Genomic DNA, 20,511 nt, shown 5'->3' with positions numbered 1-20,511 from the left:
GATTGGACAGTGGAGTAATGGAAGAAGGTCATGTAGTCTGATGAGTCCAGTTTTCCTCTGTTCCAGAGCGATGGGAGCATCAGGGAAAGAAGAGAGGCAGATGAAGGGATGCACCCATCATGCCTAGTACCTACTGTATAAAGCTTGTGGGTCAGTGCTATGATCTGGGGTTGCTGCAGTTGGTCAGGTCTAGGTTCAGCAACATTATGTAAACAAAGAATAAGGTCAGCTGACTATCTGAATATACTGAATGAGCAGGTTATTCCATCAATTGATTCTTTTTTCTTCCCTGAAGGCACAGATATGTTCCAAGATGACAATGCCAGGATTCATTAGGATCAAATTGTGAAAGAGTGGTTAAGGGAGCATGAAACATAATTTTCACACATGGATTGGCCTCCACAGAGTCCAGACCTGAACCCCATTGGGATGTGCTGGAGAAGGTTTTGCACAGTGGTCAGACTCTCCCATCATCAATACAAGATCTTGGTGAAAAATGAATGCAACACTGGATGGAAATAAATCTTATGAAATGCAGAAGTTTATAAAAACAATGCCACGGCGAATAATCAAAGCTAAAGGCAGTCCAACAAAATATTAGAGGGTGTGACCTTTTTTTATAGTGGAGACTTTTTTTGTTGTTGGCCAGTGTATATTGAATCTGACAAGTATATGTAAAATTATTCAAGTATTATATTGTGTAGCAAGATTCAAAGGTTTGATATATCACATGTTAAACATTATCATTTATGCAGAACATGCAGCAAGACTGTGACTCTAAGAACAAATGTGTTTGCAAAAAAAAAAAAAGAAAAAAAGAAACAGCAGCCATGTCAAAGTCTTCACTTTAGTCCAACAGAAATCTTGTGGAAAGACCTGAAGCAAGTAGTTCTGTTGAGGAGATCTACCAACATGCCAGAGATAGGGCTCTAAATTAATTAAAACAGTTTTATAAAAAATAGTTTTATAAAAATTCAATAATTTTCTTTACATTACTTTGATTTATTGAACAACCAAACTGAGCAGTGAGGAACATATTTGGGGGCAATGAGGGGCTCAATATTTTACCAAATCACACTACAACATGTGAACTAAGGAAACAGCAAACTCCAACTAAAGGGTAAAGCAACGCTGCAGTCACATATAGCAAAAAACAAAATCTGTCGACATTTTTACAGGACGGTGTTAATTAAGCTCTCGTCAAATCTGAGTACAGCTATCCTTTTTTTAATAGTCATACAATATAAAACAAGGACAATAAACAAATTTCTCAGCAGGCGAATGCACATTAACTGCACATCAGCTTGTACGAAGTAAGAAGTGAGGTCATCTTCTGAAGTATGCTCGCAGTCTTTTCAGATGAAAGCTTTACACAGCATAACTAAAAGGTTCATATTGATATGGCCCAAGAAGGGTTTCTACATTTAATAGAGAAAGTTTGTTTTGGAGTGAGCCACACATGTTCAAGGTCCAGAGGGAATTGGTCCATTATCAACCTGTGCCATCCAGAAAGTGTGGGCTCTTTTGGGGAAGTCATAATATTTTTCCTTGCACAGTAAGTCAGAACAACTTTCTGTGGTGTGTGTTGTTGATGAGAAAACTTGGGAGACCAAGTAGAAGTGACACTGGTTCAAACTCCAACTCTATACTTAATATCAACCAGATATCATGCCCTCCAGTATGTCCTTATAACAGGGCATGATCATAACACATCCAAGGTTTACCTTGCATTTATTACATAATTCAGAGATATCAGGTTTAAATTTAGAAAGATGGCAAGGGGCTAAATAAACCCTATTTGAGATTTTCAACTGTAATGATCTTGATCAGTTGCAGATTGTTATGCTTTTGGAGATTTTCCAGATGTCCTCCCCTTGTTCTTTGGGATTACTGCAAGTTCCCTCTTCCGAGTCGTCTCATTGTTTAAATGTCTCTCTCTTTGTACCACTGGGACTCGAATAATAAAAATTGTAAAAATCGAATAATATATTAATAACATTTATGCAGGAACATTCTGCACAAATGCTGACCATCCTTCAAGTGTCTCTTATGCTGCTGACAGCTTTTCAATCAACCATATTGTATTCTTGCATGTGACACATTTGAACATAGTCCAAGACTGACCGAAGATCAGCTGAGAGATAAACATTCAAACAATCTAAAATCTTTCATCTGTCGCTGTTTACCTAAGTAGGTCACAATGACTTGACTATAGATGAGAGAGGTGAGGATGACTCATGTTGTCATTATTGTTAGGTCAGTACGTGCCAGGTTCCCCTGTCTGTCAATCTCCTTAGCATGTGCGAATTAGGCTCAGAGGAAGTAAAGACACACAAACAGATTTACAGCTCAGATCCAAAGACACGAAACCACAAACAATGTAGTTTTCCCCATGATATCAGCCAAGTGACCTGCAAGCCTACAGAGCGTGCTGGTCTGCTGCGAAAGGCAAACTGAAGGACACAGTTCTTACAGTACAATAACTCTTCCATTGTGTCAAAATGTTAGATTGAGTAGAGACATGATGAGCCACACTGCTGAAAGGAAGTCTGGTCAGTGAAAGCACCATAAAAAATTATACCACATTTATAGAGCAGCTCTTCTAAACTTCTAAAGTCCACTACCTGCATGCTTTGGTCTGCAACACACAGGTTTAGAATCTCAGAGAAACTAAACACGTGCTATTGGTTAAGTTAAAAGGAATTGAAGTGATGCAGGAAGTGATATTGCAGCATTGCCACCTTCTGGAAAAACCTGAAACTGCATGAGTGTTCCCTCTGTTACTGTTGTTCATAGACTGACTGTTATAAACAAGTAAGGAGCCATTTCAGCATGTAAGACCTTTTTTTTTTTTTGCATGTACATGGTGGAATTTAGATGGTTTATTTGCTTATTTGTACCTACAATATATAGAATTTTAATGTACATAGAGTGCACTTAACAATTATGTTATGTTTCTTATTCCACTACAGAAGCAAAGACTGTATTTTGCCCTACAGAACATTCATTTGCAGATTTAAATGAAATACAAAAAAAGGACACTGTGCAAAATGTGAACAAAAACAGCTACAGTGAACTGCAAATATAGTCTCCTCTTTATTTTCTTCAATTCAAGCTGTTCAGCAGTCCTATAGGTTACTAATAAGAGCATTAGTAATTTTAGTTTCATGACGTTTTCAGTTAGTGAAAGGTCTAGAGGCAGGTCAGTCAAACACCTGTACTCTTCTCAAACCATGCTATGGTGCTGCAATAAATACACTGTGTTGTTAAGCATTGTGTTTTCTGACAAAGACCAGATGGGAGAATGATTTGCAATAAAAACCTGTATCAGCTCCATATGCAAAACTGTACACCCATACCATTAGAGATTCAGGTTTTTGAACTGAGAGCTGATTAAAAAAAAAAAAAAAAAAAAAAAGAAGCCAGATTGTCCCTCTCCTGAATTCAAAGGGCACACCATCCATGATTTCCAAATATATTTTCTATTTATCTGCCAACTGGACTTTTATCTAGTGTGATTATTGTATTTCAGCTTAGCATTGGCCTAAAAAAGACATCTGGGTTACAGGATCGTGTTCACTTATGACCTTTTCTTTGCATGATGAAGCTTTCACCTGAATTTGCAACGTGGTAAATTGTGTTCACATACAATGATTTCTGGAAGTGTTATTGAGCCCATGTAGGGATTAACAGTATCCTCCCTGCTTTCAGTGAAGTGCTGTCTGATGGCCTAAAGATCATGCGCATATAGATTTTCAGCTGTGTCTCTTGGGCACAGAGATACCTCAAATTAAAGATATTATGCCCGGTAAATGATGTTTGGTCCTCATAATGTTTTACTTAGAAAAATGTTCTTAAATTGCACCACAATTTGTAGTTTCTTTGCTGGCTGGTGGACCTCTGCTCGAGAGCAGGTCAAGAAGACACTTTCATGGTGGGGCCATGCAGAGGCAGACTGTGAAATGATCGTCCCATCCTCTTCATAAAAATGTCACCAGTCTGGAAAAACATGTTATTCCTCATGTAAGTATTTGGTAAGATAGTGTTGTATGACAGCTGCAATATGATAAAGAATTTTGTATCATTTATTTAGAAATAGTGAAGATAAAATTTCTAATGAAATGTGGCAGCATGATGATGGTATGATATCCTGCAGCCAGATGTACAGTTTTAACTGTTGTATCTTCTCAGCTGTAACTTTAGCTTCCTAATGTTAATTATCCAGCACAGTTTTCAGTGTTACAGTATATTTTGTAGTCTCGTGATTCTTCTTCTTCTTCTATTTATTATATATTTATTATTACACTAAATTATGTTACCTATCTGTATGCCTAACTTGATGTAACATATTCCTACAGTTGTTTTTTTTTCTACTTTTCAAGCATGAATAGGCCTGTTCACTATTGTTGCAGAAGTAAGAGCATTATAACGGTACTATCGTTATGGAGTATTTTTTGGCATTTTAACTTTTAAGCCAACCAAAACCTTTTTTTTCCACCCCTCATATATAGTATCATGGACACTCAGCTTGGCATTTCTTCACTGTGATGATGTAAAGTAAGAAACCTTAGGTAGTAAAGTGTGTATAAGTATAATATTTCCATTGGAAGTGTAAAGAGGGGCAATAGCACTGTATAAAATGCAAAAACTCCTTTTTGGCCTCTTTAATTATACATTTTTGTATTCGATGGATTACATCCAGAGTTAAACCATTTGTTTAGAATTTTATTAACTTAATTAGTCTTTATTTGTTTTTTAGTCAGTCTATCTTTACACAAACAAAACGATGAATGAACAAACACTTCAGCATGAAAAATATTTAGGACTTTTTTTGGATAATAACATTTGCATGCAAACAATCAATACACTTTAACGAAACGGGAAAATCCTTGTATTTACATTCAGTTTCAAATCTAACTTTTCTGACAGCAGTGATGAGTGAGTAGTGAACTTGTGACCCCAGAACAAACTCTCCTTACAGCGAAAGCAGCACATCCCCTTAAACTCTAGACTTTTTCCACCACATTAAAATCTCCACAGCACCTTCATTTCTTACATTAGTCTTTAATCTCTTGCTCGGTTTATTGCAGTAAATGAAAGGCCTGGCTGTGTCCATGCAGGGCCTCCTCCACCTCCTCCTCCTCCTCTGAGAATGGGGAGCAGGAATGTGTGATGGGCCGGGTGTATGTAGGCCAGTGATAGGCCTGCCTGTGCCGCTCTGTCTTTGGCTTAAAAAGTTCAAGTCATTATTCTCCTCCTGCTGCTATTCAGACAAAGTCCCGTTGGCTCATTGTTATTCTGTCCGAGTGAGAGAGGGACTCGGAGAATGGGAGGCTGAGAGTGGTTTCCAACAGCAGGGGGCTGGTTGTTCTGGTGGAGGTGGTGGTGGTTCTTCTGGCCGGTTTTTGCGGGTGTGAAGGCATGTCGGTAATCGGCTCAGTAATGAGGAAAGGTACTGAACGGCACCGGATATCTGACCCCGATTCCTGGGAGTAGAGGCAGAGGGAGAGGGGGGGAAGAGAAGAGGGGGCCATATGAAAAAGGGGGTGGAGGGGAGTTGATATTTAGTGCTCTGTTGGATGAAACAACCCCCCACTAACTAACTGAGAGGGAAAGTAGCCTAATAGGAAGAAAAGAGGGGGTGTTTTACTGTTCATCAAACAGTAAAAGAGGCACAGGAGGCCTTTATCGTTTCCCACAATGAGCTCGAAAAAGGTAAGTAACTTCTTTCTTAAAAAAATGTTTTTCTGTTACTGTTGCATAAGTTGAGCTGACAGTTGGAGATCAACAGGTAGCTGTTGCTGTAACTGCCTTGCCCAATGGCTGTGCACTTTTTATTACTCAGGATAGGCATTCACTGTGCAATTAACTAACTGATGTGTGAATAATTGCTACTAAAACAAGTTTCTTTGCACTGTGAAAACACTTTACATGTGTTTTAGTTAATTAAAAGAAAACTCACGATGCCTTTGACAAACATAAAAAACAAGAGAAAATGTGGAGGAGGATAATTTGTGTCGAGATTGTTGTTTTTGCTTTAAGATTAAATTATTTTCAAAGAAATTCAAGGGTTACATCAAAGCATTTCAGGCCATAATTTACCCAAAATGCATACAATTATGTACAGATCCTTTACACCAGATTTATTTATTTTATTTTCTTTCTTTCTTTTTTTTTTTTGTAAGTTCCTCAAACTCTGTCAGAAATTGTAAAGAGGCTAAACCACATGAATGCACCTTCTGTATCAGTTCCCAACCACCTGCAGACTTTTCCTGTTGCATGCTGAAACAAACAGCACTTTATTTCTCAGAATTAACCCTAACTAAGCTAGTATATTCATGCATCATCTATATTCACCATTTCCCTGCACCAGTAGACTGCACACAGTTAGGAGACAAAGTTAGAACAAAGCATTCACTCCTCTGTCTTCTTTCCCCCCTGACAAATTACATACTTCACCAGGATGGCCTTAATGAGCAAGAGTCTGAAAATGTTTTTCTTTGTGTCATATAGCATTAGTTGATCTGGGTCAACATTTTCTCTGTAATCTAGCTGTGATAACAAAGGAGGGCTGCACAGGGAAAACCAAGTCTTTTGCTATTAAATCCAAGCTGGAAATCCTCTGACCCCAGAGCGGTTTCCCTCTTGATTGTACCCTCTTCTAAGGAAACGTTGATGTCGCATGTTTATTCAGTGCTCTGACACCTGTGACTCAGACTGGAGGAGTCCATTGTTCTTATCTGAAATTGTGAAACTGGTCTGGCAAACGAATGTTGGAGAAATATTTGGGTTGCTGTTGTGAAGCGATAGTGTAGAAACTGGCAAAGGAACGCGTGTGAAAATAACACTGCTGCTGCCCTCGGACGAAACCCAAGATGGTCCTCGTTACTTGTTATGATGGTTTATGCAGTGGCCTTAAAAGCCCACCCATTTAAATCCCCTCAGAAGCCTGAATGGAACAACAGCATTGCACTGTCAAGTACTGAATGAAAACTTCAAAACTATTCTTATGGGAGAGTTTTTTTAGTTATGGTAAATATTTTTGACATTTATGACAAAAAACCTTGACATTTCTGCTCCATTGTGGGGTGAGGGTAAATGCTTATGGGTTTTAGTGTGTTCCTTAAGTTTTTCTGCTTTCTTTAAGGAGATTGCTGACTTCTAAACAGAAGAGGAAAAGGACGCAAGCATACACAGTGGTAGTAAACCTGTAATATAAAAGAAAATGTCTCGAACTGAAGAGGTCAACAAGATGACGGAAAATGTCTACAAGGTAAAATTTGCCTCATATCTTTGCGTGTCCAAGCATTAGAAATGCGGAAACTCCAAATGGATTTACTTTCTGTTGTGTCATTTTTGTGTATCGTTGCCAACAGGGGATTCTGGACCAGTTCAACCCCAGTCTGAAGAACTTTGTGACCATGGGAAAACACTATGAGAAAGCCCTGACAGGTCTGTCAGACCGACTGACATCTCCAGTCTGAAAATGTTTAAGTTTTTAATAGTTAACTGTCTTCTGCAGGAGTGACCGTGGCTGCTAAAGGCTACTTTGATGCTCTGGTGAAGCTTGGGGAGCTGGCGAGTGACAGCCAAGGCTCCAAGGAGCTGGGTGAGTGGGCAGCTGGTAGAGAGACCGAGTTGAGGACGTAAACATTATTTGCCTTGAAACCTTGTGAAGTTTATAGAGTGAATGTGACAGCTGGTAAGAAGTGGGAGGTAGTGTGTGAGTGTACTGCATATGTTTGTGAGCGGGGAGATGAAGACAAGAGGGGATGAGGAAATGTAGAGGCAGAGAACAGAGGGAAAGGGAGAGAGTAGGGCCATTGTTGGGAGATTAACAACACCACATGATCTCATTGTAATGCTGAAAACGGCGGGGGAGGCAGGCAGGAGTGTCGGAGGGCAAGATGCCAGCCACCACATACTACAGCACTGTGTGACCGAGGGAGGGACTAGAAGCTGACCGCCACTTTGTAAATCAGTAACTGTGTCAAAGCAACAAGTTTCCTTATATGTTCATTAGTGCATTTTGTACTAATTCATTCATGCTGAAACTGGGTGACCTTTATTTGTGCACACATTTTATGAGTTAGCAGCTTTTAGATCATACCTTTCATATTTCACAAGTAACAGAGCAACTCAAATGAAAATCTCCAATTGTCTCTAAATGATGTGTTGCTGATGATTTTCCTGCTGTGCTCCTCTTCACAGGGGACACGCTATTTCAGATGGCTGAAGTGCACAGGCAGATACAGGTGCAGCTGGAAGATGTGGTGAGAACAGACACCAGTTCACATTTCTCTCGCACTGAATAATCACATTATGATCCTTTGGTTTAATGCTTTCTCTGTGATGCACTGTAAATATTATGTGAATTTTATATCATAAAAGTTATTATTTAGTAGCTTAGGCTTAGAAAATGGCATGTTTAAAAGCATTCAAGCTGCAACATCGATGTTATAACATTGTTGTGTTTCAATTGAAATTATTTACTGGACTCATTTATTTAACAGTTGAAGTTGTTTCACTCTGAGATGCTCGCCCAGTTGGAGCAGAAGCTGGAACTGGACATCAAATACCTCACAGTAAGATCACATGTTGACTAAAATATCTTGACTTTTTTGCCTTTGATCTGTACAGAAAGTTAAGATATTAAAAAACAAATGTAGTAAAAGAGGAAAAGAGGGGTGTGCAAAAATGTCATCATTAAAAATAGTAATTATGTATTGAAAGTTGATGTCATATAAAGTTTATTTGTACAAAACACCTTTAATATATATATATATATATATATATATATATATATATATATATATATATATATATATATATATATATATATATATATATATATATATATATATATATATATATATATATATATATATATATATATATAATTTATTGTATAAAACAATTAAATTATTTTGATAGCATGAACGGCTCTTGATAAAATTGTATTAACAGTACAGGTCAGTTATTGGCACCCAAGAATTATAAACACCGATTTGAGAACATAGTCATATGTGTATTATATAGATATGTTGAATATAGTCATATAAAATAGTTCAAATAAACTATTTTTGTTTAATTTGGTGATCAACTACAAAAGTGCTTTTAGGTAACAAAATAGAGAATAGAAACATAAATATCCTGAAACGAACTGTTTGCCGGTAGGACCGTCTGACTCAGCCAATGCCCAGTTCAACTGGTTAGGGTCAGTAGGCGTCACGGCTTGTAAAGTAACATGATAAACATATTAGATGTGAGTTCAGTTGGAAGGTCCATCTTCCTGCAGGTTGCAACGAAAGGCTGATCCAACTTTCTGTGTCCATTGACAAGTTTTACTGCAGAAAAGGAGGCTGGTTGTTTCAGCTTGAAGTAACAATAAAAATAACAGAATAAAAGTTGCTGCATCTGTGTGCATTAGTGTGAGAAATGAGGGTTTTTGGTCTTTCAGTAGCACAATAATCTGAAAATGACCAGCCAAAAAGAAATTAGTCTTGGCTTCAACTGTTTTTAGAGAGCTAAGACCACTAAATTAACAAATAAATGAATAAATAAAACTCCTGTAAAACTGAAAGAGCTTGAGTGATAGAGGAATGATGGCTGTTGTGGAGACTGTGGTTGTTACCAAGTTTTTTAAGCACATTTAACTCTTAGAGGTACACTTTCTGTCAGGACTTTTTTTTACACCACACACGCACTGTTTTGTAGTTGTTGCTTAATAATGTTTAAATATTTGATTGAAATAATTGGATTTTATGAAAAAGTTAGTTTGCATTTATTTTCCGACTAGTGTACTACTTTCTAAAATTTCAAATTCAGGGATCTCAGTTAGCCTAATCAGAACTTTAAATCTATTAGGCTCTATCAATCCTGCATTTGACTTGTTTCTGCTTCCTCTCAGGCCACCCTAAAGAAGTATCAGAGTGAGCGAAGGTCTCAGTCTGAGTCCATTGAACGATGCCAGTCCCAGCTGAAGAAACTCCGCAGGAAAAGCCAGGGAAGCCGTCATCCAAACAAATATGGTGACAGAGAGATGCAGGTAACTTAAAGGTCCCATATTATGCAAAATCCACTTTCTAAAGGTTTTCTAACAGTCATATGTGTCCTCATAGCCTGTGAAAATGAGAAAATTCTGTCTCTTCTTTCACTTGCTTGCTCCACTTTTTAGCGAATGTGTCAAACGGGTGAGTCTGAGCTCTTTCCCTTTGTGACCTCACGAAGGGAAATAACCACTCCCCCAAGGTAGTAAATACTGTCACTGACCCTCCTGAAAGCCAGATCCTCTCTCAGAGATAGGCACCACTCATGAAACATGTAAAGGTTCAGACACAAAAACAGTTCTTTCTCATTAGAGCTCACTAGAGCCACATTTGGATTGGCTAAAATGAAGGACAAAGGCTGAATGTTGGGTAATACACTTTGAAAACAATGTTGTTGGACCTCTGAAAACCACATGAAATTGTTGAAAAAATTTAAAATATGGGACCTAACCTGTGTCACATCAGTCACATGTGATTCAAAAGCTGTAAACAGAGTATGTTCAAAAAACATGGACCCCTTTCATTTAACAAATCCCTCAAATACAAGGATCTTAAACATCTCACAGCTGATTATAGAGCAGGGTTGAGCGTTTGTATGAATGTAACAAACGAATGTAACGTAAATAAGACTAAACAACAATCAGTTTTAGCCAATTTTTAAGAAACAAGACACTTAGTGAAAAACCTTCAACTGGACAAAATATGAACAATATAAGAGAATGCGAGGTTTTGGCCTCTTGATGTATGAAAAAATCAGTATAAGGATGCATAAAAAAGAAAGGTCACTAAGCCAAAAAGTAGCATTTATGGTTAGGATTTTGTTATAATTGGGTAACGACAGGATGTGACTGTATATTTTTCCTGTCTCTACGCTATTAACAGCAAAGGTCACATTATGTTTGAGTGCTGTGCTAGTAACTTTAAATGCCTCTGTATAAAGCTGTGGGTGTTTTCTCCAGTTTGTTGAGTTGATGAGTCGTCGCCAAGGCGAGCTGGACGCGCTGGTGGCCACAGGTTACAAATCTGCACTCACTGAGGAGAGAAGACGATACTGCTTCCTGGTGGACAGGCAGTGCTGTGTCACCAAACTGCTCATAAACTACCACAACAAGGTAATCTGTTCATGTTTATTTAATAGTCTGTTTCTTTTCCTGTCAGAGAACACATACAAAACTAATAATTATTTACTTTTAAGAAGCATCTATTGTCATTGTTAGAAAACAAAAGGTTGAGAGAATTAATAAAAAAAAAATTGTACTGTTTATATATGACAGATGATGTACAATAATGCATGATGTAATACATCGTCTTTGTTAAAAAAAAAAAAAACTAACAAAAAAAAATCATACAGAAGCAGTAAAAGATTAAAGACACCTTTGCTGCTTCTTTAGGCATTAAGAAGGTAAGTAGCAGCCAAGCCTTACTGATGATCGGTTAATAAGTGTATTTAACCGATCATCAGAAACAGTAAGTGCCTCTATAAAAGCAGAAGTTTTTTCATTTTGCATGTCTGGATCGTACAGTAATGTTGACTTAATGCCACGGAGGAAAGACATCAGCAACAATTAAAGAGAAGGGAAAGTTACTGCCCAATAAAAAAATAGGAAAAGTTAAAAGGACAGTTCCAAACAATTTGGACTCCGTCAGTGAGAAAGATTACTTACAAGTGGAAAACATTCAAGGTAATTTCCAACATTCCCAGGAGTGGAAGTTCCAGTATCTGTGAAATACACAGAGAAATGGCAAAAGAAACTAAGAGCTGCATCTCAGACTGCAAGCTTCTGTCAGCATGTCAAATATTTAAGCAGCACTACTGAGTTTTGCCGCCCCCTAACGAAGGCTGATTCAGAATCCACCTTGCATCCTGTCTCTTCTTTGAGCTTTCTCCTTTCTCCAGCCAGTAAAAGCCAATCTGACATTGACCCTTGTTTTATCTGTTGCTCTGCCACTTTCTCCCTTTCTTTTCCGTTCTTCCTCCAGTAATGTCCTCTTCAGTTTCTTTGCCGAATCAGTCATGGTGTGAGTTTAAAATGGCTAGTGGGTTGATATCTAGTTGCTGGGGTGGGATGCAGGGTCATAAAGCAAGATGTGGCTGTCAAGTGCTCTAGGCTGGGGGAAAAAAGTTGTAAAGGGCAGTTCCTCAGTCTAGGGATGTTGCATGGCAACCAAGGCTCCAGGAATGCGCATAATGAATATCAATGTGCCATCAAAATGAGTCAGTAGCACATAGTTTGAGCTCAAAAATGTATGTAATGTTGTTTTAAAGTTAATAATAATACAGATAGAAAAAACTCAACAAGTATGGCTTATTTGTCAGAAGAAACCCTCTTTAAGGAAAAAACAAACAAAAAAAAAAAAAAAACAAGACAGAACAGCTTTGCTTCTAAAAAAACAACAACAAAACAAAACAAAACAAAACAAAAAAAAACACAAGACTTCTGCAGCAATGCACTTAGGACAGATGACTGGAGATGTTTGACCATAAAACTCATCATCATATCTGAAGAAAACCAAACATAGTAAATCACAGCAACAAACACCTCATACTAACTGTTAAGCATGGTGGTGGAGGGGTGATGAACTTGTTTTGCAGCAGCTAGACCTGGACACGTTGCAGTTATTGAGTTGACCATTATTTCCTCTGTTTTCTAAGGTATTCTAGAGAAATGTGAAGCCTTCTGGCAACTAACACTTGGCTGTTATTGGGTTATGCAAGAAGACAATGATCCCAAAGCAGCTACAAATCTAAAACAGAGTGACTGAAAAAGAAAGGAATTAGGGTCTTTTAAGACTCAAAGTCCAGACCTCAGCATTATTTAAATGCTGTAGCAGGACAAAACTCAATGAACTTAAGCAATGCTGTTAGAGTGGACAACATTTTTTGTGAGAAATGTGAGAAACAGATCGTGTACATGTACATAGTTGTTTTTTGTTTTTTTTAACATTGTATGCTGTTTGGTGTAGTTTTTGTTAAATAATTTTAATGTAACATGTCATGAGTTGTTCATCATGTTTACATCATTTTAAGACAAAAAGCAGTTAACACTTGGAAATAGTCTGAGCCATTTCTTCTGCAATTGATGAGACCATTTTTTATTCTTTTTTGTGCTTTGATTGGTATCCAGGTGAAGGAGCTTCTATCGCAGAAACTGTCATCCTGGCAGCAGTCGTGTTCTCAGCCTACAAAGTTGCCAGAGCGAGCTCTCAATCTGCTGCGTCACACTGCGCCACAAAGCCCAGGGGCTGCTGGGATAGCTGAGGTCCTACGTCACACCAAGCTCGGCTCTGCTCAGCCAGAACAGGTTGGGTTGTGTGTGTGGTTTTTTTTTTTGTTTTTTTTTTCAATTGTCTTTAAGTTATTTGTCCCAAGTCAACACTGACAACTAACATATCAAATCACATGCTTAGACTTCAAGATTGATGTCCTGTTAAACTGGCAAATCTAGAAATCTTAGATATATTTTTGTGTGCTCATTATAACATGACTTTAACAGAATAAGAAGTTTTGTCAAATTTGACAAAATAAGAATGTTTGTCACCAGGACTATGTCACAAATTACCAAAGTCATGATTACAAAATCCTTTTTTGATTTTACTTTTATTGTATTCAGGATCCAATTCAAGCTCAAGTCTATGTTATGTGACTCTGGTTCCTGGACATTCACCATATTTAGTAAATACCTGCGGTGTGCCTGCATGTGTGTGGTCGTTATCACACTCTGCTCTTGTTTTTCAGAGGCTCTCTGTTCAAGAAGTCCCTCCTCTGTTGAATGGAGACTCCAGCCGCTCCCAGCAGCAGCGATCTCTTCCCTCCTCTTCTTCTCAGAGTGACAGTGGTCCTCCTCAGGGTTCCCCCCAGACTTTCCACTCTGCATCCTCCACTGGTGGAGGTACTGGTGGTTCATCTCGAGGAGCGTCTCCTCAGCACGCCTGCACACCCCTGTGTACATCAGCCAGCCCCTTCCCTGAAGGTAGCGACAGCACCAGCCCGGCTGCATCTACACCCACCATGTCCAGCAACTCTGCCCCACAGGGCTCCCTTCTGTTGGCCACAAACACCTCTAACCTTTCCCCGAGCCTCATCCCCTCCACAGTGATGCCACAGAGCCAGATCTCAGCAACCAGCAGCTCCTCGCAGGGCATGACCCTTCCCATCTCCCACAGTGCTCCTCACAGTCCTCCACTGTCCCACAGTGCTCCTCTCTCCAGAGCCATGACTCCAGTGCAGCTGCTGCATCAGCAGGTGGGACCAGGAGGAAGCAACACTTTGTCTCCATCACATAATCCCTGGCTGCTGAAGGCAGCAGATGTGTGCGCTACTGCAACTCTTCCCCTGCCAAGGAGACCTGTCAGTGAAATGAGGCTAGGTGGATTTCAAGGTAAGAAGAGATACAGCATACCGGCATATCTTCACCACTGGCTCTCTCATCTCATTGTTTTATTTTACTCCTCAACATAGGCTCCAGTCTCCCCAGGATGCTGCCTTTGTCTGGAATTACACATGTGGAAGCCATGTTTGCTCATACACCTGGAGCAACAGAAGGTGGAGGTGGAAACATAGGGGCTGGGGCTTGTTTACTTCACTTCCTTCCTGGTGATAACATCACCCTGCTCATCTCTGAACCCAGAGACGGATGGCACTACGGTCAAAACGAACGGACTGGACGGTAGGAGTTATAGCTCATTTTCTAGAATGTACATCAGAAAATGACTTTATTGTCTTCTTCACACACTTTCTGACTTACTGCTTGAAATCTTCACTTTATTTAGTTGTTGTCACATGTCACTAAATTCACCCTTGCAGGAAAGGCTGGTTCCCTTTCTCCTACACTCAGCCACAACACAGCAAGTTGGATCACCTTGAGGGGTGAGCAGACAAAGACAAACACTGAAACCGGTTTCTTTTTGTTTATTATTGTTTAAGAGCATTGCTATTAATAAGAGATAACACCCTTCACTTCCCTATTGTTCGCTTAGAACCCAGCTTATCAGCAATACTTTGTACTTTACTTAACTAACAGAACTAAAAGTTCATTTAGGATCCTCTTGATATTAAATAGTTTTCCTTTTCCATCTGAATTGCCATAAATCAACATTTTTAAAGCCAAAAGTACAGAAAATCATGTTGACCCTTCAATTATTCCACTGCTCTCCTTCATCTTCTCTTTCCAACAGTAATAAAACTGTTGATGAATTCACACAAACAACATTTTTCGACTCTCATTTTGCTTCCTCTGTGTATTCTTTCCTTTCTCTGTGTGACCTCCCCTGTAGCTCTCTATTCTTATCTAAGGCTAACAGCACCAGTACTGGACAGCTCGACAAACTGGTGTCTCCAGGCCTCCAAGCCCTAACCTCTGAGTCGGAGGAGGATTGCTCCCTTCCTCCCCAGAGGGTCAGCACCTTCCGCCCGCGCCCCTACAGCATGGCCGACAGCAACAAGGTCAGAAACACTAACCAAAAACAGCAATCCAGATTTATCAAGACCTCACCCATCCTCTGCATTCTGCATTTCATCTGCTGCCATCAGGATGCAGACTGATGGTTCCACTGGCCAAGAAAAAGGGCTACAAAATGTCCTTTATTGCATTAGCAGTGACCATCTTAAATAAAGAACTTTTTAGGTTGTGACTTGTGCATGTGACTTGTGGCACCTATAATTTTTATATATATGTTTCATAACACAGTAGGATATGTTGCTTCACTGTTTTTGTTTATTTATTGCTTTCCCTGTTTTTGTTGATCTTTTATTTAGTTTTAAGTCATCACGTGTATTGTACACTTGTCCAGCGCCAAAGACAAATTTCCATTTCAAGAATGAAATGGACAATAGCGTAGTCTGAGTCCAAGAAACTCGAAACCTCTGGGAAGAAGGGGGTTTGGAGCCAATGTGTCCTCACAACTCGCTGTCTGATGGAAGAGATGCAGGTGTTTTGTGATTATGGGAATGTCATAATGATCCCTGTCTCCTCTGTTCCAGATCACGTCAGATTTGGCCTCTCCACCTCCTTCACCAACAAGGTAATTTTCTAGTAACTCACATATATTTAAAGGGCCACTCCACTAACTTTGTTTGTCAAAGTTTATCTAAGTGCTGGAAATTGTAATGCAATGTTTTCAAGGTTTGAAAAGTGCTTGAATTTTGGATAAGGTGCTTAAAACTTTAATTGCATTGCTTTAGTAATAGACGGATCAGATTTAATACTTCACTTGTTAGATAATAAAACAGACTAGAGCCCAACTGTTTTGTCGTTAATGAAGTAAACTGAAGGTTGCACTGCCTCTCTGTGCATGCAGAATTATTTTGGATTTGCATACATTTTTTAAAAAAAAAAGGCAGGAAGTTTTAAATATTGCAAAGTATACTTTAAGATCAGAGACTAATTTTAAAAATTATGATTTAAATATGATTTAAAGTGACATACAAATGTTTAAATATCCCAAGTCAAAATGTGTATTGCTTTTAATTGCCAAGCAAGTAGAAAATAAGCTGATTTGACATATAAGGTATGAGGGTTTTTTTTAAAACAAGATTAATATAACATTGTTTATATTATACTCCAGGTGTGTTAAAGATTATTATCATGTTGTTGTAGCCATCATCATTTCATCTTCAGCCTTTATTGAAAGGCACAATGTTTGGCTTCAAACCTTTCTGGTATTTAATTGAATATACTGGTGAAATGTTCCTTGCTCCACTGACTGCAGCACCAATCCAAATCATGATCCACTGCTGTGCTTCATTGTTCCCGTGAATTTCTGCATCCTCTTTCATCCAAACACGTTGTTGCTCTGCAGTCAAAAAGCCACGGGATTCTGTTCAGGCTTGTTTACATGTTCTTTTCTATACTTCTGACACTGAACTTTGTTTTGAGGTTACAGATGTGGTGGTACAGTAGAACAGTGGATCATTGCTGGACGCTAATCCTTAATGAAGGCTCTAAGATTATTTCTCTTAAAATCCCATTAGTAGATTTTTGTCTTTTAGTTCTCAGTTTGACCTCCACTCCACGTTTACTGTCTTTTCTTAATTACTTTACAAAGTTTCCCTGACAACATTTCAGTAGCCTCTCGTTTCACCACGAGGGAAGATGGAGTTGGACCATCCACTTTTGCCTAGAAATAAGTAATTTGAGGATCGTAACTTTGAGTCTTGCCCCCTAACAAGTCAAACTGAATGTGGGCAGAGTTTGATGATCCATTCGGAGTTGTTTACAGTTGTTTACATTTTTCTGAGTGCTACACAGATTAGAGGAGCAGTGATAAAAAGGTAGTTTCTCTTTCTCTTTTTTTTAAAACACTAAAATACAAGATGAAAACATCATATGCTTCATAAGATCTGTTCAGCCTCTACTCACTTAAATAGTCAGTTAAAAACAAAGCATTATGGGAAAATTTGTCACTTCCTCTTTACAGGCCCAATCCATTTGCCCACATCCGACTCAGAAAAACAGTCACCAACGATCGCTCAGCTCCCATCATTGAGTGAGTTTACACCCAGTGGAGCAACAGTCCTGCGTGTTGCAGTCCGTCAAGCCTCAGGTTGAGTCTTGGTAACAGCACACTAAATAGTTATCTACTTTGGCTCTTCTGCTTACCATCTAATCATCACAGCTTCTTGCATATGCAGAGTATTTTTACATAAAATTGATTTATGTTATGATTGAGGTTTTGTGGAATAAAACATCTAAAAATTCAGAGTGAAAGAAAGGAGGGCATTAAAATCAAATTTAGGTGATTTTTGTTTTAGTGTTTGAGACCATCATACTGTGTCTTGTTTAAAATAACTAACATTTCCTAATTAGTTTTGACCTGTGAGGGCTGCCGTTTGTTTCTTTGCTGTGTTCTCTTTTTTTGTGGCATATCCAGAAAAGTTTAATCTGTTCAGCTTATTTGGGGACTGGATCCTATAATACCAGGTTGTACACTTGAACTGTTATGAGGTATTTTGGGAAGAGGGCAGGCTCCTTATCGACAACAGTATTATATTTTTACTAAAGCTGCAAGATTGATGCATTTTCATGATTTCAGTGAAGGAAAACCTTTAAAATGTATTTAAAGTGTTAGGTTTATTTTCCATTTGAAATATGGTTGTTTAGATGAAACTGGGCGTATTTTAAATGAACTGACACAATGAGTTAATTTTATGCCACTTACGTTTCTGTGACTGTATGTGGGACGTGTTTTCTGTGGGATAAATCTTTGATGTCTGTAACATTGATCATTTTGCTGCTGTGAACTTATGCATCTAAAAGATTAGATTGTTGGATTGTTTAAGATCTTCCTGGACTCAAAATAAAAAAAAAACTATGTTAATTTTAATTCTTCAAACTTGATCAATAACACTTTTAATGGAATCATTAAGGGGAATTATTAAAATTGTACTTGGTTAATACAGAGCATCTCCAACAAACTTACCACATTGTGAAAGTTAATAGGTGAATGTTTGGAATGAGGTTTTATGGAGAGATTTCTATTTTCTTTTTAGAAAACAGCATGTTGCAGAGGGTTTAAAGTCTTAAGAATGAGAGATTTGCATGCTTAGTCTTTGGATTTTGCCTCCTTTTTAGCCCCAAATCTAAAGCTCTTTACAATCTAGGCTAATTGATTGTAGTTGTGTGAATCTTGAAGAGAGATGTACAAGCCATGACAGCCGATCTGACTAAGTTTACGGAGGAGATGTATCTATGAAAGTGATGGAGAAAGTAAATGGGAAGTGGACCAATGTCTGAGCAAGTGTTTGTGGTAAACTAGAGACATCTGAAGTGTTGCTCTGTAGTTCTGAGTCTGTAGCTACGTAATGTATAGAAGTGAAATGTTGTTTCTGTGCACATTTAAATGTTTTTTTGTTTGTTTTTCTGCTCTAACTGGCTTCAGTCGCTCTGATTTTTCAGCACCTTGATGATTCAAGATATCACCATAAAGGTTATGGAGAATCATTTCTAACAACAAATCCTGTAAATTACTTTTTGTAGTATTGTATCATTAATAAGGGTAACCTCATGTTTGTTCATGCTTGTAAATAGTCCTGAAAATGTGCGCTTGTTTGATTTATTTGACTACTTTTAAAATGATATTTCACTTTAGTTGAACATTTTTGACTTTCTGGAAATCCTGGACAACTGAATGAGAAACTGCTGTTTACATAACTATCTGCACAATAACAAGATACTAATTTAATTTGTGTAGAATTTAATCTTTAAATAAAAGAAAGGTGTGGCTATTTGAATGGCCACTGGCGTTTGTCAAGAAACTACAAGGCAGGATTAAAAATTAAAATTAGGAAATAAATTCACTATAAGTTGGTCTTGTCAGGGTTGCAAGGCGTGGATGAGGACCCAAATGCAGGCCGATGGGGCAGGAAGCAGATAGATGCAGAATAAAGGTTTTAACAACAAAAAGACTAATCTTACAAACACTAAACACAACAGAGGCAAGACTGTAAAAAACAGAACTAAAAACATTACAAGACCATAAAAACCTAAACCAAAAATTTAGATCATGACAGGTCATTAGAAAGGTTATAGTAAATAGTTTAATTTATGCAGAGCATTGAAACTAGATGATGAAATTGATTAGACATGCTCATGTTGCAACAGAGAATACAACAGAATCTGTGATATGCATTGTTTCTGTTTGCAAATTTGCAGTCTATTCTTCACTTTATATCAAAACTGGTTAGCATAACTATTAGTCATAAGTTCAAAACTCTTCCACTAAAGTGAAATATCGTTTAGATGTTTGACACAAGTCCTTGGTTCTGTGCATGAACACGATGGAGCGCTGTGAACAGACTGAGGCTGTTGTATTAATATGAAATTCTTATTATTTGATGATGAAACACTGCTGAGAAACAACAAAACTCTGAATATTTGTATGCTGTGGAATAAAAGTTCTATGAAGGAAACCTTCACTGAGTATGTTTGGTTTATAAAAGTGACATTTATCCATGTTTAAATGCACATCTAGATAAAAGGTTTACATTGTATGTTCACACAGTTCCTGTGGAGGTGCAGCACACATGCAAATGCAAATAAATGTTGGGGATATATGTGGTGTGGTGCAGACTTTCCTCCTCCTCAACAAATCCATATTTTACAAGTAAATAATTTTGTGCAGAGCCACCTGTTTTTCTGCTTCCAATCGTACAAAATACGCTTGTGTGTAACAAGGAATTTGTTTTCAACAGTTTTAATCTGATTACAGTAGGTTTAGGACTGTGGAAGCTTGGTTTAAAAATTGCTCGTGCTCTCTGGCAGAAATATCAGGTTACTTTCACTACTGTTGCTGTTTAAAACTGAATTCAAAAGTCTTAATTTTCTTTCATATTCAGCTCATTTTAAGTAAAGTTAGATTTTTAACTTCATGCTCACTTTTTTAAATGTAAGTAAATTATTGTGAGTTTACCGTGGCACTTTTAAGCTTTAGGCTAGAATAACCCATGTCTGTGTCTTGAGTCAAG

At 38.1% G+C, this 20,511-nt stretch overlaps 1 protein-coding gene across 2 annotated transcripts; it reads left to right on the top strand.

Annotated features, from left to right (window-relative positions):
- Window positions 1-5,558: 5,558 nt before the first annotated feature.
- zgc:158689 (uncharacterized protein LOC791177 homolog) lies at window positions 5,559-19,394 on the top strand. 2 transcript variants are annotated; one of them, XM_041988646.1, is made up of 15 exons: window positions 5,559-5,715; window positions 7,151-7,273; window positions 7,377-7,452; window positions 7,523-7,609; window positions 8,212-8,273; window positions 8,514-8,585; window positions 9,911-10,048; window positions 11,009-11,161; window positions 13,175-13,351; window positions 13,786-14,428; window positions 14,509-14,716; window positions 14,854-14,916; window positions 15,324-15,492; window positions 16,030-16,070; window positions 17,466-19,394. In XM_041988646.1, the coding sequence occupies exons 2-15, from the start codon at window positions 7,226-7,228 to the stop codon at window positions 17,536-17,538; spliced, it is 2,010 nt and encodes a 669-aa protein (XP_041844580.1). In that variant the 5' UTR covers window positions 5,559-5,715; window positions 7,151-7,225; the 3' UTR covers window positions 17,539-19,394. The 2 variants fall into 2 exon arrangements, with proteins under 2 accessions (XP_041844580.1, XP_041844579.1); XM_041988645.1 differs by having other exon boundaries at window positions 7,148-7,273.
- The last annotated feature ends 1,117 nt before the right edge of the window (window positions 19,395-20,511 follow it).

The sequence above is a fragment of the Melanotaenia boesemani genome, chromosome 6 (assembly GCF_017639745.1).
Source record: "Melanotaenia boesemani isolate fMelBoe1 chromosome 6, fMelBoe1.pri, whole genome shotgun sequence".
Lineage (NCBI taxonomy): Eukaryota > Metazoa > Chordata > Actinopteri > Atheriniformes > Melanotaeniidae > Melanotaenia > Melanotaenia boesemani.
Note: the sequence above shows the minus strand (reverse complement) of the source record. Positions and strands in the feature narration are given on the sequence as shown.

Coding starts and splice junctions, on each gene's coding strand:
- zgc:158689 (XM_041988646.1), top strand. CDS start 7,226: ATGTCTCGAACTGAAGAGGTCAACAAGATGACGGAAAATGTCTACAAG. Junction 14,429..14,508: donor GAGGCTAGGTGGATTTCAAG/GTAAGAAGAGAT, acceptor TCCTCAACATAG/GCTCCAGTCTCCCCAGGATG. Junction 14,717..14,853: donor CAAAACGAACGGACTGGACG/GTAGGAGTTATA, acceptor TCACCCTTGCAG/GAAAGGCTGGTTCCCTTTCT.